The 15,960-nt window shown below is 27.4% G+C and overlaps 2 protein-coding genes across 2 annotated transcripts in view; both read right to left on the bottom strand.

Annotated features, from left to right (window-relative positions):
• LOC122502347 overlaps window positions 1-12,230 on the bottom strand; it is a 56,536-nt gene extending 44,306 nt beyond the window's left edge. The window contains exon 1 of the mRNA XM_043612358.1: window positions 11,620-12,230. Coding sequence (XP_043468293.1) covers window positions 11,620-11,817 — 198 coding nt within the window. The 5' untranslated portion in view covers window positions 11,818-12,230. The remainder of the gene's footprint in view (window positions 1-11,619) is intronic.
• A 36-nt stretch (window positions 12,231-12,266) lies between these two features.
• Window positions 12,267-15,627, bottom strand: LOC122502348 (protein takeout-like). Its single transcript, XM_043612359.1, has 6 exons — window positions 15,443-15,627; window positions 13,945-14,037; window positions 13,719-13,869; window positions 13,383-13,516; window positions 12,804-12,953; window positions 12,267-12,521 (listed from the first exon to the last, which is right to left on the bottom strand). The coding sequence occupies exons 1-6, from the start codon at window positions 15,543-15,545 to the stop codon at window positions 12,370-12,372; spliced, it is 783 nt and encodes a 260-aa protein (XP_043468294.1). The 5' UTR covers window positions 15,546-15,627; the 3' UTR covers window positions 12,267-12,369.
• Between the last annotated feature and the right edge of the window lie 333 nt (window positions 15,628-15,960).

Here is a 15,960-nt window from a genome sequence, read left to right as displayed (position 1 = left end):
AATTTTTCTATTATTGCGAAGGCATCTTTTCTGAATGCGAAAAGGGAACTAGCTTGGTATGACTTTTTGTTGAAATGTTACCCAGTTGTTAATGTTACCTTGTGTCCAGCTGTGACTCTGCCCATACTGTCTGTCCCCATGCTCGACGAGTGTATTACAACTAATGAATTGCTTAAAGTTTTAAATAACTGTAAGAATGGAAAGGCTCCTGGTTTAGGTGGCCTTAATTACGATTTTTATAAGAATTTACCACAAAATTGGGTTTTTTATATGGAAAATTTATTCAATAAAATTTTTACTACTGAAATAGTTCCGAAAGACTGGTGCAAACTTTCTACCTTTATGCTATATAAGAAGGGCAGCTCTGTTGATCCGGAAAACTACAGGCCGGTCACTTTAGTATCTTGTGTGGCTAAGATATTAACACAAATTCTGTGTGATCGGCTTGCACGTTGGACTTCAGAGTTTAACTTTATCCCGGAATCGCAGAATGGGTTTAGAAGGGGCAGAAGCTGTCTGGATCATATTTTTACGCTATCATCTATTATTCAAATTCATTTAAGTAGACCAAACACAGCAGTTTATGGCGTCTTCGTCGACCTTAAAGGAGCCTTTCCATCCGTTGCTCATCATTTACTGTGGAACAAGTTGCACTCGCTGGGCATGAGCTCTAAATTCATTAAGATTTTATTAAACTTTTATGATTCCTCGACTACGCGTATTCGAACAGGCGAGGGATTTACTAAGGATACTCGAGTTACACAGGGAGTTCTCCAGGGTGAAGTGCTGAGCCCTCTATTATTTCTTGTTTATTTTTGATATAGAGGACTTTTTTGTTGGGCAGGGTTGCAGAGGTCTATCCATTAACGAAAAAGCAGAAATCCTAATGCTATGTTACGCTGACGACTTTGTCCTGCTTTCCGATACTCCCTCCGAATTGAACAAAAAGCTCAGAGCTCTGCATTTGTACTGTACACAAAACAATCTCACTGTAAACGTCGAAAAAACAAAAATTGTCATCTTTAGCAAATCTGGAAATTCGTCAGCAAAAAGGTTTAAATCATTTAAGTTTTCAGATAAACGTATTGAAGTCATCGAAGAATACACATATCTGGGTGTTGCTGTGGGCTCGGTCCTTAGGGTGATTCACACGTGTGCAATAAGTTCTTTTTTATGCTATTCAAGTGTGGGGTGTAAATTACCTAGACCGATTAGAGGGTGTTCAGCTACACGGAAAGAAAAAGTCCGTCAACCATTAATGGATTAGTATATTACTTTGAGACGGGACTCTTTTTCCGTTGATGGTTACTTAACTTTACTTAACGATTGAAAACGAGTCATGGATTGATTAGAATGCCAGTATGTGACCAATTGTTTTAGATTTAATGCTGAATTGTTATCAATGGCTGTTTGAATGTTTACGAATCATTAGTGAAAGTTTGTGAAACGTTAGTTGACTCGTATTCTAAATCGGCGCTCTTCACTAGCGCATTGTTGCGCAGTGTACCGATGCGCATTTCTTCCGGTTTCTCTATAGTCCATGTGTTTTTGCTGTCTGCTATACATATCCCTATATACTATTATGTGTAATGTGAATATTTAACTTAACTAATAATTTGCAGTTGAATTGCGTCTAGAAATTGACCTCGATAAAAATATATTTTCTTTTATATTTCTCGCTAATTAAAAAGTAGTTATTAGTGCAAAATCATTTCTCACAAGTTGTGAAAAATTTTGTTATTTGGTATATAAGAACAGTTCGCTTCTAAACTTAAAATGTTATAAGTGTGCGTTTCTACGTGTAGTTATTATAAGTGCGAAAATGTGTTGGAAAATGTGTTGGTCTAAAGCGTCTAAGAGTGTAAATAAAATATCGGAACTGTGCAACGAAAAAAATGTGTTCATTCTGTACCAAATAGTGTCTAAAATTAGGGATAATTCTGAAAGAAGTTGAATTTTTTGAATGCTTTTGATAGTCATAGAAAATTTAATAGACAGTTTTCTAAATTTTAGTGAACGAGTTTTATATATTGATGACAGTTTTCTAAATTTTAGCAAGCAACTCGTCACTGATTGTGACTCAAAGTATGTTATCCATTCAATGATTTTGTGTCCCGTCTCAAAGTAATATACTAGTCTATTAATGATTGACGGACTTTTTCTTTCCGTGTATCATTTTATAAGAGACTCTGATCCCTGCCTTTATGCACGCCAAACTACGCTGTCAGGCTAGAAACGGGCTCTCCACATATCGCGCTTTTAATATTCAAGATGGTTCTTTCTTGGCTTAACAAGATAGCTAAAATGGAGTCTTTTAGATTTCCAAAATTGTGTCTTGAAAAACTAAAGTCCCTGGCCTTGAAGGATCCTTCTTCGAGATTTAATTGGTTTTGTCAGATAAAAAGGTTTTTTGTGGACTGTGGTTTGGCGGGCATGTGGCTGGATGTGAGCCTCGAAGCAGACCCGCTTGATACAAAATTACTTTTAGATAAATACGAGCTTTTTCTGAGGGAAAGGGACATGTCGTCTTACGCGCGCTCCAGAAGCTTGCAATTATACCCGTGTCTTTCGCTTGGTACCGGCCCACAGTCGTATTTGCGCATGAAGTTGCCTCTATCCTTCAAAAAAATAATGGCTCAAACTAGGCTGATTAATATCCATGTTTGCAGAGTTATTTTTGATAAAAAGAAAGTTTATCGCTTTAATTTGGAATCGACATGTAAATTCTGTAGATTTGAGAATGAGTCTCTGATGCATGTCCTGTGTGGTTGTTTATCGTGCAAACATATTTGTGAGTCTCACTTCCCCGAGCTGAGGAACGACGATTCGTTAGTTTTTTGACTAAACGTTTTATCTTCAAATAATTACATTACTATTAAAAATTTTATTATTTTAATTAAAACAATTCTATCCGCTAGACATAAGTTATAGTTCGGTAGCGTGCGTTTATTTCTTCCTTGTTGCTACATACTATTTTGTAAATATATATATATATATTAATTTACGAGCGAAACCCTCTTGTACGCATTAATACATGCATAAACAAGTGTAATAAAATAAAATAAATAAAAATAAAAGACTTTTTTCCCCCAAATTTTTTTTAAAAAAATTCAAAATTGTTGAAGATACGCCATTTTGAATTTTAATATTAATTTTATAAATTTTGAATTTTTCGAAATATTGTTTATGGATTTTTATGAAATTTACACATTTTTCAGGTAAAAGTATGTACTATAAAATGCAAATAAAGTTAATAAAAAAAAATTAATTTTGAATTAAAAAAATTTAAAAAAATTTTTTGTTTATTTACTCCTTTCTGAGAAAAATGTTATTAACATATTTGGATTCATTGTGAATTCACCTTTAATTTCATAAAAAAAAATTGATGGAGACTCAACTGGTTCCAGAGATATTGAATTTTTTGTAAAAAAAAAGCGTCGCCGCGCCATAGCACCAAACTGCACAAGTCGCGTAGTACGTTACCGCAGTCGTGCATTGCTGCTGTAACTATGACTATTTTTTACAAAAAATTCAATATCTCCGGAACCAGTTGAGTCTCCGTCAATTTTTTTTTATGAAATTAAAGGTGAATTCACAAGGAATCCAAATATGTTAATAACATTTTTTTCAGTAAGGAGTAAATAAACAAAAAATTGTTTAAAAAAATTTTTTTTAATTTTTTTATTTAAAAATTAATTTTTTTTTATTAACTTTATTTGCATTCTAAAGTACATACTTTTACCTGAAAAATGTGTAAATTTCATAAAAATCCATTAACAATATTTCGAGATATTTAAAATTTTATAAAATTAATATTAAAATTCAAAATGGCGTATCTTCAACAATTTTGAATTTTTTTTGAAAAAATTTGGGGGAAAGAAGTCTCTTATATAGGACTATAATCCCACGAAGTTTTGCGAAAATCGGCAGACCTTTTGCAAATCGTGATATTTCTGACGTGAAATGCCTCTTAATTTTAAATAAAGAAATAATTATTAAATTAAATAATTAATGTTACTGTAATATTACATTTGTATATGAAGTAATTAAAAATGACTATAAAATGCATATCTAATGATTAAAGAAGAAATTTTTTTCTTATTTTATAAAAAGAAACTTTTTTGAGAATTTTTCCTAATCCTGTAATATTATAGTACTATTACAGCGTAATATTACTGTAATGAACTGTAATATTACGTGCTACTTGGAATAACTAAACTAAAATAGCATTGTACATTACCTAAGCATAATTCGCTCGCACTCATGTAACTTGAAAGATGATACTACTTTATGGTATACGTAAAACTTAACATTTATATCAATGTTTAAATTTCATATTTTCGAAAAAAATAACATATCATTGAAATCGTTAGACGTTGTAGATTCTGAATATAATGTTTAAAATTTTCAAAATATGTTATAAAAAATTTTCTAATTTTTTTTTGACCCTTTAAACTCACTTTTATGGAAACCCTCATAAATGTGAAACCGAAGAAAAAAATTTTACCTAAAGTCAGATGTTTAAGGGGAGCTAAGACCACGACTCAAACTCATTTTTTCTATCGAAAAAGGCGTTTCTATATTAAAAACCACACCAACTTTTTCATTTTTACAACATTCTGCGCGAACTAGACGAAAAATCGTCCTTTGCCGAGGTCATTCTCTCTTTGAACAGAGTATAGTAAAATCGAACTTAAAATGCATTAAAATGTGAATAAAAAACAGAAAACACATGAAAATGTAAACTCCAGTTCCAAATAAAAAAAATAGTGGGGAAAGTATTAAAATAGTACATTGCGTAACAAGTGTGAACTAGCGGCCTTTTTGGAACGAGTTACGAAAAAGTAGCGCGAGTTCCAAAATGCCGCCACACGTGTTGCGCACGATACTTTTCATAACAAAATCATAAAAAGGCGTTGACACTGAAAACATATTTAATTGAAAAGAATGTTGAGAAACGCGTACATAAGATTCGGAACACAGATCCACTATCAAGCGTATACGTTACTAGTTGATCGCGCGGGGGGGTTCGGGGGGTCTCCCCCCAACGGGGTCCAGGAACGGAGCCTCGGTCAGAGGGTTCGGGGGGCGAAGCCCTCCGACTACAAAAAAACTGACTCAAAAGAATAATAATAATTTTCGACATTTCAAAGAATCGCATTTTATAATATCCCAAGCCACTGAACGCGTCGGAGGGCGAAGCCCCCCGAAACCTAGTCGTATACTTCGACGTACTAATAAAAATAATATCATTAAAGAATAAAAACAAAATTTTTCACACGAGCGATCGCGAAAAGGAGGTTAGAAACTCTCAGTATTTGACAGATGCTGTGTTGCAGCTGTAAGACACGGTAAAAGTAGGTAACTGAACGAAAACATAATCACGCCTCTACTGGACGAAATTGCAACTACTCGAGCGTTACAAAAATACTCGAACAAGTACAAACAAAGCTCTTTTTTGAACTGAACTGTCATTCGCAGTATTTTCCTAACTACTTACTAAAAAGTCATTCACTTGTTCGACTTATATGAAAGTGGCGGCCGTTTTCTCCCTTGGGCAAAAATAATGCATTTTTACTCCCTGTCGTCAGCTATCTAAAAGCGCAATTTTTGTGCATGTGGGATAAAAAATGTTTTTACACAAATTTATTAATGAAAATTGGAAAACAACACAAGAAAACTTACTATTTGAGATGAACTTTCGAATGGAAGAAACAAAAACAAGATTAAAATAGACTTTGTGTAAAATAAACCGTATTAAACTTCATGATTTCTGTGGAGAATCGAGAAAAGTGCACTTTTGGGTCATTTACAATTAAGTCATAACTTTCGTTTAAAATAAAAATTTTTTTCGATTATAATATTAATAAAAAACATGCTGAATATTAATTGTGGAAAAGTTTGAAGCAGATTAGAAAATAATTGTTAAAGTTATTTAATAGGGAACAGTGGGGAAACAAAAGTGACCACTGAGTGAAGAATCACCTATATAATACTTTCTCTCTAAATTTGAATTAGTAAAAATGTTTACTAATTGGACTAAGTGACTGACTTTTTGCTTTTGAATTAGTAAATTTTACTAATAAATAGTCGTTTCTACTAATTTAATAGTAAAATTTACTAATTCGAAAGCAAAAAGTCAATTACTTATTCAAATTAGAAAATATTTTTACTAATTCAAATTTAGAGAGCTTAATATTCAGTTATTATCTAGAATTTTAACTGAAATTCATGTTTAAATCAATTTTTATTGAAAAATTCTACGAGAATTCAATTATTTAAGTACAAAAATAAATAATTTATTGAAGAACTGAATGTTTTTTAAAATTGAACTCTCATTTAAAGAATTTTGTCAACAAAGTTTTAAATAGGTAATTAAAATTCTTTTGACGAATTTCAATAAAATTTTTAAGAATAATTTCACTTTTCGAGAAATTAGATTAAAATTGTATTAAAAATAATTGAATCTCTGTAAAAAATGTGATTGAATTGAGAAAATTTTTTGAAAATAATTGAAATTTTGCCAAGAATTTTATTAAAATTTTTGAAAATAATTGAATTTTGGAGAAAAATTGTATTATTTATAAAGATAGGGTAAGTGTGCCAATTATGGCGCGGTTCTGGTTTAGCCGTCTTTGAAATAGAAAATTCAAAAATTATAATGAAAGAAGTAAATTTATGGCTTATTAAACTAAAAGCCCGTGTCATATAGATAATAAAACTTTTATAAAAACTTTATAAAAATTAATTATTTAAACAAAATTAAAGCAATAAGAATTAGGACTAAAAACGTCAATTATGGCGCGGTTGAGTCAATTTCGGCGCGCCAATTACGGCGGGGAAAATAACGTGTATTTAGAGGTTGTGTTGCGCCCCATAACTGGAGCACGCACATTCAATGAAAATGTGCCAATTATGGCGGGGCACAATTTTTGTACTTAAATAATTAAACCAATAATAGTTCAAATGTGTTTTTTTTCGTACAATTATATCGAGTAAGGTCGAAAATAACTTTTTCTATCATTTTCAAATAACTATATTATTCTAAAATAGTAAATAATTCTATTTTTTACAAAGTCGCCATAATTGGAGCACCCGCCACAATTGACACACTTACCCTAATTGAAATTTTGAAGAGAATTTTTTTAAACTCTTGACCATAAAAAGAATTTTATTGCTTTTGAAAATAATTGAATCTTGGGACAAATTTTATTAAATTTCTTTATAAATAATTGAATTCTTTTGTGAAATTTTATTGAAATAGTATACATTGAAAATAATTGAATTTTGATAAATTATTGAAATTAATTAAAGGGCTTAGGGGGTTAAGTGTGCAAAAACTGCCCCCGCATCTATTTTTCTCAAATTTGGCCCATATATTACTATCCATATAACTATAACTTTCTGCAATTTTGAACTCAAAATTCGCTTTTTTGGGGGAGTTATGGAGGGGGAAAGCAAAATCAAAAAACTTATTTTTTTCGAAAACTACTGAACCGATTTTAATGAAATTTTAAGAGGTTGTAAATATAGATAAAACGATTTTAGAAAAAAAAATCAAAATTTTTTTTTCAAAAAAAATTTTTGAAAAAAATTTTCAAAATTTTCAAAATTTTTTTTTAGGGTTATTTTTTGAAGTGACCACTTTCTCTTTTGTTGTAAAAAGTACCTTATAATGTCCCCTTTAACATATATTTTTTCCAAATTTTTTAAAAATATAGTTTTTGAGTAAAATGTCAAAAACCATGGTCATGCTATTTGCCACGTACGGTAATGCACATATATACATAGGGGCGGTATTAATCCTACACAAATAAACTCTACACAAGAAAATTCTACACCGCTAACTGTACACGAGAAAACTCTCAAAAGAATTTTAAAAAAACTAATGCTACACAAGTAAATACAACATCCTAAAACCCTACACAGTAAACTGAAAACTAAAAAACTCTCACCGTAAACTGCACACGAGTAAACTCTACACATGCATGAAAAAATGAAAATAACATTTTCAAATAATTCCACACAAATAAATCCTACATTAGTAAACTCTCCACAGCTATAAAAATGAGTTAATGAATTCTTTTTATAATACTACACAATTAAATACTACACATGAAAATTGGGCGGTATTAATCCTACACAAATAAACTCTACACAAGAAAATTCTACACCGCTAACTGTACACGAGAAAACTCTCAACAGAGTTTTAAAAAAAATAATGCTACACAAGTAAATACAACATCTTAAAACCCTACACAGGAAACTGAAAGCTTAAAAACTCTCGCCGTAAACTGCACACGAGTAAACTCTACACATTCATGAAAAAATGGAAATAACATTTTCAAATAATTCCACACAAATAAATCCTACATTAGTAATCTCTCCACAGCTCTAAAAATTAATTAATGAATTCTTTTTATTATACTACACAATTAAATTCTACACATGAAAATTGTCATTAATCATTTTGGTTTATGTCTAAATTTCTACACAATTAAACTCAACATTTGTAAATTCTACACATAAAATGAAACTTAATAAACCCTACACAAGTCAATTCTACACATTATGTGAAAATTAAACTCCACACGAGGTAACTGTACACATGTGTCATTTGTTGTTTGGAAAACGTTTCTCTTTTGTCTCTTTCGTAACGACATTTAATTGTTAACAACAAATGACACATGTGTACAGTTACCTCGTGTGGAGTTTAATTTTCACATAATGTGTAGAATTGACTTGTGTAGGGTTTATTAAGTTTCATTTTATGTGTAGAATTTACAAATGTTGAGTTTAATTGTGTAGAAATTTAGACATAAACCAAAATGATTAATGACAATTTTCATGTGTAGAATTTAATTGTGTAGTATAATAAAAAGAATTCATTAATTAATTTTTAGAGCTGTGGAGAGTTTACTAATGTAGGATTTATTTGTGTGGAATTATTTGAAAATGTTATTTTCATTTTTTCATGCATGTGTAGAGTTTACTCGTGTGCAGTTTACGGTGAGAGTTTTTTAGTTTTCAGTTTACTGTGTAGGGTTTTAGGATGTTGTATTTACTTGTGTAGCATTATTTTTTTTAAAATTCTTTTGAGAGTTTTCTCGTGTACAGTTAGCGGTGAAGAATTTTCTTGTGTAGAGTTTATTTGTGTAGGATTAATACCGCCCCATATACATATGGGCAATTTCATGTGATAGGGTATAGCCAAATAAGTATGGAAAAAGTGACCCGAATATATTTTTCCCCATTCATTCCTACCCACTTAAAAATAACTTTTTGAAATTTTTAACTCAAAATTTTGAGTTTTTTGGAACTTATGGAGAGGAAAAAAAATCGAAAAACGCATTATTCTCAAAAACTACTTATGCATTTTTTGGATTTTTATTTGGAAATAATTTTTTTTGACATCGATTACAGATTTGTATTCAGAAAACCCATTAGTATTAATTTGTAATTAAATAAATAATTAATTAATTAACCATTTACATACAACATAAAAATGTACCGGGTAAGTTTTTGAGTTATTTACCGTGACACACCCTAAAATCATGTCGGACAAAATTTAAATATTGAGTAGATCACACAAGAGAATGAAATGAGAAAATACATAAAAATGTCACTTTAATAGAACTAGAAAATCTTTTTTTGAAAATTTCAAAAAATTTTCATTTTAAAATTTTCAAAAAAAAAGATTTTTCAAATTTTTTGAAAAAAAAATTTGAAATTATTTTTTGGAATCTCTTTAATTGTCTTTTCAACATATTCAAAGCTGATTAAAATGCATACAGTAGTTTTTGAGAATAATGCGTTTTTCGATTTTTTTTCCTCTCCATAATTTCCAAAAAACTCAAAATTTTGAGTTAAAAATTTCAAAAAGTTATTTTTAAGTAGGTAGGAATGAATGGGGAAAAATATATTTGGGTCACTTTTTCCATACTTATTTGGCTATACCCTATCACATGAAATTGCCCATATGTATATAATTATGTGCATAACCGTACGTGGCAAATAGCATGACCATGGTTTTTGACATTTTACTCAAAAACTATATTTTTAAAAAATTTGGAAAAAATATATGTTAAAGGGGACATTATAAGGTACTTTTTACAACAAAAGAGAAAGTGGTCACTTCAAAAAATAACCCTAAAAAAAATTTTGAAAATTTCAAAAATTTTTTTCAAAAATTTTTTTTGAAAAAAAAATTTTGATTTTTTTTTCTAAAATTGTCTTATCTATATTTACAACCTCTTAAAATTTCATTAAAATCGGTTCAGTAGTTTTCGAGAAAAATAAGTTTTTTGATTTTGCTTTCCCCCTCCATAACTCCCCCAAAAAAGCGAATTTTGAGTTCAAAATTGCAGAAAGTTATAGTTATATGGATAGTAATATATGGGCCAAATTTGAGAAAAATAGATGCGGGGGCAGTTTTTGCACACTTAACCCCCTAAGCCCTTTCTACAAAGAATTTTATAAAAATTAATTTGGAAAAAAATTGAATTGTTAAAAAGAATTTCATTAAAATTTTTGAAAATAATTTAATTCTTTCAAGAAATTTATATTAATTAAAAATGTATTGACAATAATACGTAAATTCTAATAAATAAATTATAGGAAGGCTTTTTAAAATAATACAATTTCTTTGATGAATTTTAATAAAAATTTTAAGAATAAAATTACTTTTTTCGAGAAATTCGATTAAAATTTGTATTAAAAATAATTGAAATTTTGCGATGAGTTTTATTATTTCTGAAAATAATTAAATTATTGCGAAGAAATTTATAAAGAATTTGTAAATAATAGAATTCCTGTAAAATTTTTATTATTTAATTATAATTCATTCAAAATTAAAATTTTATAAAATTGCGAATTAAAACTTTTTGAAGTTTATCTATTTATGAAAATTGTAAACGCAACTCTTTTAAAATTGAATTATTTTTGAAATATTTAAGTAAAATTAGATTTCAAGAATAAGCACAATAACATTAGAAAACAATAATTTTCCAGGATTCCGATTAAAATTCCCTGACATTTCCAGGTTTTCCAGGTTGCGTGGCAACCCTGTCTTTTTCTAAAAAAAACTCATGATTTTAACAAAATAAGATTCTAAATCGATGAATGTCCAAATATTTAAAAATGATTTCGTAAATTTTAAAATAGAGTTCTAGAATTCCAAAATCGTGTTCAGAAATTGCGGAAAGGCGTACTTTAAATAATAAACATATAGCACAATTGCCAAAAATCAAGTTTTGAAATTTTCAAATAAATGTGCAGTAATTAATTAAGTACGAAAACAATAGAAAAAAGTGCACATGTAAAAAATATTTTAAATATTAAAAAAGTAAGGAAAATTTTGTATAAAAATTGTGATTATAAAATAAATATTAAATAATTTTTTCATGTGTTTAAAAAAAATTAATATTTCGTTAAAAGTGGTAATTAACAAATAGAAATTAAAATATGAATTTCAGTTAAAGAAATACATAATTGAAAATAAATTAATTTTTGTTTTGTTTTATTTTATACAAGTAAACTTATAATAAATACTTTTTGACATAATAATCAGATTCTGCACTACATTCTAGCTAGTAAACAAAATAATTTTAATAAATTTACCTTGGATCCAACAATAATATAATCAGTGAGATGTTCACTTTCTGGAACGTGTTTTCCATAATAGAAAAATTTGTTCTTCCATAATAAAGCTTTTTCAATTTTGTTGTTTAATTCAAATTCTATTTCCGCTTTATCCAATCCAATCATATCGGAGACAGTTCCAATGCGATTAAACAAATATTTTTTGTTGTTTTGCATGTTTTATGTAATTATTTGTAATTTTAAGGTTATAATTACAACTAATTGTCTTACTATTATTATTGAAGACGATTAAATTTTCTTATAACCAAGACAATTTAAAGTAGTTTCCATTAATTACAATAATGCAGAGTACAACAATACATATTTTTTTTATGTAATCCAATTAATCAATTAACTCTAATCACTCTAATCAAAACAATTTCCAAACAAAAATGCCTAAAGGAGGTAAAGATACAATCCAATGTCAGCGTAAAAACGTATAACGTGAATATAGCACATATGACAGAATCAGGTTTACCAATATAAAAATTGGCGACGAAATTCAATTCTTTTCAAATTTAACAAAAACAAAAATCTTTAATAAAATCATTTATCATGCATTAGGGACAAATAAATTTCAATTTGTTTATAAAATGTTTGATTTTATTTTCTTACACGATTTCTTCACATGCAAATTTTATATATATATATATATATATATATATATATATATATATATATATATATATATATAAATCTTTGACTAATATTTAAACTTGTCTTAAAAAATCATTCTGGAAATATTTCTTTCAATGTTACTCGACTAAATAATTCATTTCCTATTTGTTTGAAAACTAAACCAAAACTAGTTTCATATGAAGATTGAAGTTCTTTAAATAATATATCTGAATTCTCATCCAAGAATTTTTCCATTGGTGGAGCTGAAAATTATTATAAATTTTACTAATGTATGTAATTATGTAATTATTAAACTCTTAATTATTATTTAATTATAATTAATTAATAATTTAATTAATAATTATTTAATATTAATTTTTATATATTAAAGATCATTGGATATTATAATTTTGTAATAATATAGGTAGTAAAGCTATAATATATTATAAAATTATGATTATAAATATATATTTATCTACCTTTTATTTAATGAACTCTCTTAAATTAAGGGGAAAAAATTAAGAGAGAAAACTTGGGTAACTTACCTAAGACTGGATCTCCATCGAAAAGATTTTTAAAGATTAAATGAACTTTTTCTGGTATAAATTTGACTTTAAAAGTTTTTATTTTCGCATATTCCTCTCCATTTTTTGTATATTTTTCAAATTGTAAATTGACCCTAGTAATCAGATTCACTGAAATTTCATAAATATTGTTAATATTCTAACATTAATAATATTTCTAATAAATTTAAAAAATTATTAAATTTTAAATGTAAATAAAAATGTAAATTTATAATTTATTTATTTATTTATTTATTTAGTAGATAAACAGGTGAAAAATACCCTTTACATAATATAATACATATGATACATATGAGTAATATTGTTTAATTTTGTTTAATATAATTAAACAATATACTAAAATTAACATTAAGAAATAAATATTGGTTTATAAAATTAATTAAATTCTTTAAAATTCAGTTTTGAAATTTTCGTTTAGAATTTGATTTCAAAGAAATTGAAAAAAAAAATTTTTAATGAAAACAAATTGAAATGAAAAATGAAAAATTATTACAATACATATTAAAGAAAACTTAAAATTTTCTTATGCCTAATACTTACACATAGTAATGTTGGAGTCTCCGGAACCTCTTATTGGTAATAATAAAACTTTTCCTTCAACTTTATACTTTCCTACAAAATCAACTTGAGGGTTGTATGCTTCAATTGAAAGTATAAGTTTGTCCCAATCGAAACTAAAATATTAAAATTTTTGAAATATTAATTCTTTTTATTTCACGTATCAGTAAAATAAACAAAATCAAAAATTTATATTCCCAATAAAAAAATATTTTTAGATAAATGGTATGTAAATTAAATGAAAGCTTCCCCTTGAAAGTGTAAAGTATGAAAATTACAGTTGATTCATTAAAAAAGATGCATATTTAAAATACGTACTTGAAATTTCGTTTTTCTAAATTTTTCGTGAGACCATGAACTTCAACATTTTTATATTCTTGTTTAACAGACACAGATCCGCCTGCTTCGCCGATTGAAATACCGCTAATTTTAAGCGGGTCCAGTGGCAATATTTTATATGCTTTTAAACCTGTTGAAAGAAATTATTTAGAATAAATAATAATATTTTATAAAAAATTACAACATTATTTTTATATTTTTATACCTTTCCCTAATTTTCTAACTGCATCAATTGAAGCATCTCCTAAGCATTCTATCCATTTTGGATCAGATTTCTTGCATGATATGAAGGTTTCGGCTAAACGACGCAGAGAACGTTTTATTATGTTATTAATATAGAAATGTATTTATTGCTCCTAATAAAAGTATAAAATATACTTTTTACATTCTCATTACATAAGAAAGTAATATTTCTTCAATAATAGATTTATATAAATATAGGGGAGTATAGTCGAGGTTGGACCACTGTCTAGGTAGAGGCCATTCGCGTTTTTTTGTCAAGTTCACTAGCGCCACCTACGCGCATGCTTGTCGAAGCTTGTCTTAGTGAAACCTAGCTTTTTGTTCAATTACATTTTCTGAGAATCGAAAATTGTGTTTTCTGTGACGTCGGTACAAAAAAAAAGCTCAAAAAAAGTTTTGTGCATCATGTGAAAAATCATTAATAAAAGATAAAAAAAAAATTGAATCGTCAAGGCAAGCATGCAGAAATTTTGTGGGACTTATGGTTGAAAGAAAATCAAAGTGAAAAATCAAATCTCGAAACGTATTTCTTTTTCGTTACAACAATTCGGTAATGTTACTTTCTGTCAAGGTCGGCCACTTTGTGTTTAAAATGCGCAAAGATGAGGACGAGCTACTTCATTTTCAAAAACTGCGATTCTGAATAACTCATAATATAATTGATCATCTTATTAATATTTTTATTTAATTTTATTAATATTTTAGTGCAAAATTTTTTTTTTATTTATATTTATTTTTCTATATTGTTTATTTTTATTATTTTGTTATTTCATTAAGATACAAACTGTAAACAATAAAGAATCAATTTTCCGTAACTCCAAACATGTTATTTTATTTTTTAACGATTAATGCCCTTTGAATTTTAAACATGGCCGACTTTTTCATTTTAAAACCAATCAATTTACTTTGTACAGACAATATGTTCCTATTAAACTGGACTTTCCAACCATATACTTCAATTGTCCAAATTCATTTTTAAAAAAAAATATAAACAAAAGTCAAAAATTGGGCCGACCTCGACTATGTTCCCCTATATATATAATTTTTTCAATTCAAAAAATGTTTTCTAATGAGTTTAAAAATAAGAATTTAAATTATATTAAAATTTTCTGATGTCAAATTAAATTACTTAGAGGGTTAGAATATTGTCCTATAAATCGTTAGTTTTATAATAATCTTAGATTTATTATTTATTTATTACTATTTATTATTAAATTTCAGTATATATTATTAATATGTGAAATTTAAAATTAACAAACTTTTGAACTTTATTATTACTACTTAATAATGTATTTAATTATTTATGGATTTAATGTATTTTTATAATAAATTTGAAAATAATTTCAATAGATTTCTATTTAATTATTGAAAAGTATTATTTTTTCATTCTTAGAAGTTACAATTTTTACAAAGATATTCTTTATAGGGATCTACTTTTTTTTAAATTAACATTTACTTACGCAAATTTGCCGCAGTGGTTGCAGCAACAAATATTAAAAGTAATCCTGCCACAATTGTATTCATATTTGATGATATGTTTAAAGAAAGTCTTACATACCACATATATTAATTATTTAACAAATTTTTGTTATATACGTGAAGGTATTCAAAGTTTAAAAATCAACTGATACTTTAGCTCGCTTATCCATAATATATATGAAGGCTATCCCCTCTCAAGTGCGCTTAAGGGTATAAAACATATATTTCTATATATCTATATGAATTCATTAAAAACCAAGCAATGGTTCCTTTTTTACATCTCACATGTGATTCATATATTATGAAAAATTCTTATTCCTTCTACCATTTCATTTTTTTCCTTTTTCTTTCTTTTACATTAAAATTTTTTAATTCGAATATTTTTTTCTTATAGAAATTTTTATTTTTAATTTCTAATCTAACAATAATTAATTTACTCTACCATAAACTAATTATCAATAAATTATATATTTTTATTTTTAAAATAGTTTATTACATG

The sequence above is a fragment of the Leptopilina heterotoma genome, unplaced genomic scaffold, assembly GCF_015476425.1.
Source record: "Leptopilina heterotoma isolate Lh14 unplaced genomic scaffold, ASM1547642v1 Lhet_228, whole genome shotgun sequence".
Taxonomy (NCBI): Eukaryota; Metazoa; Arthropoda; class Insecta; order Hymenoptera; family Figitidae; genus Leptopilina; species Leptopilina heterotoma.
Note: the sequence above shows the minus strand (reverse complement) of the source record. Positions and strands in the feature narration are given on the sequence as shown.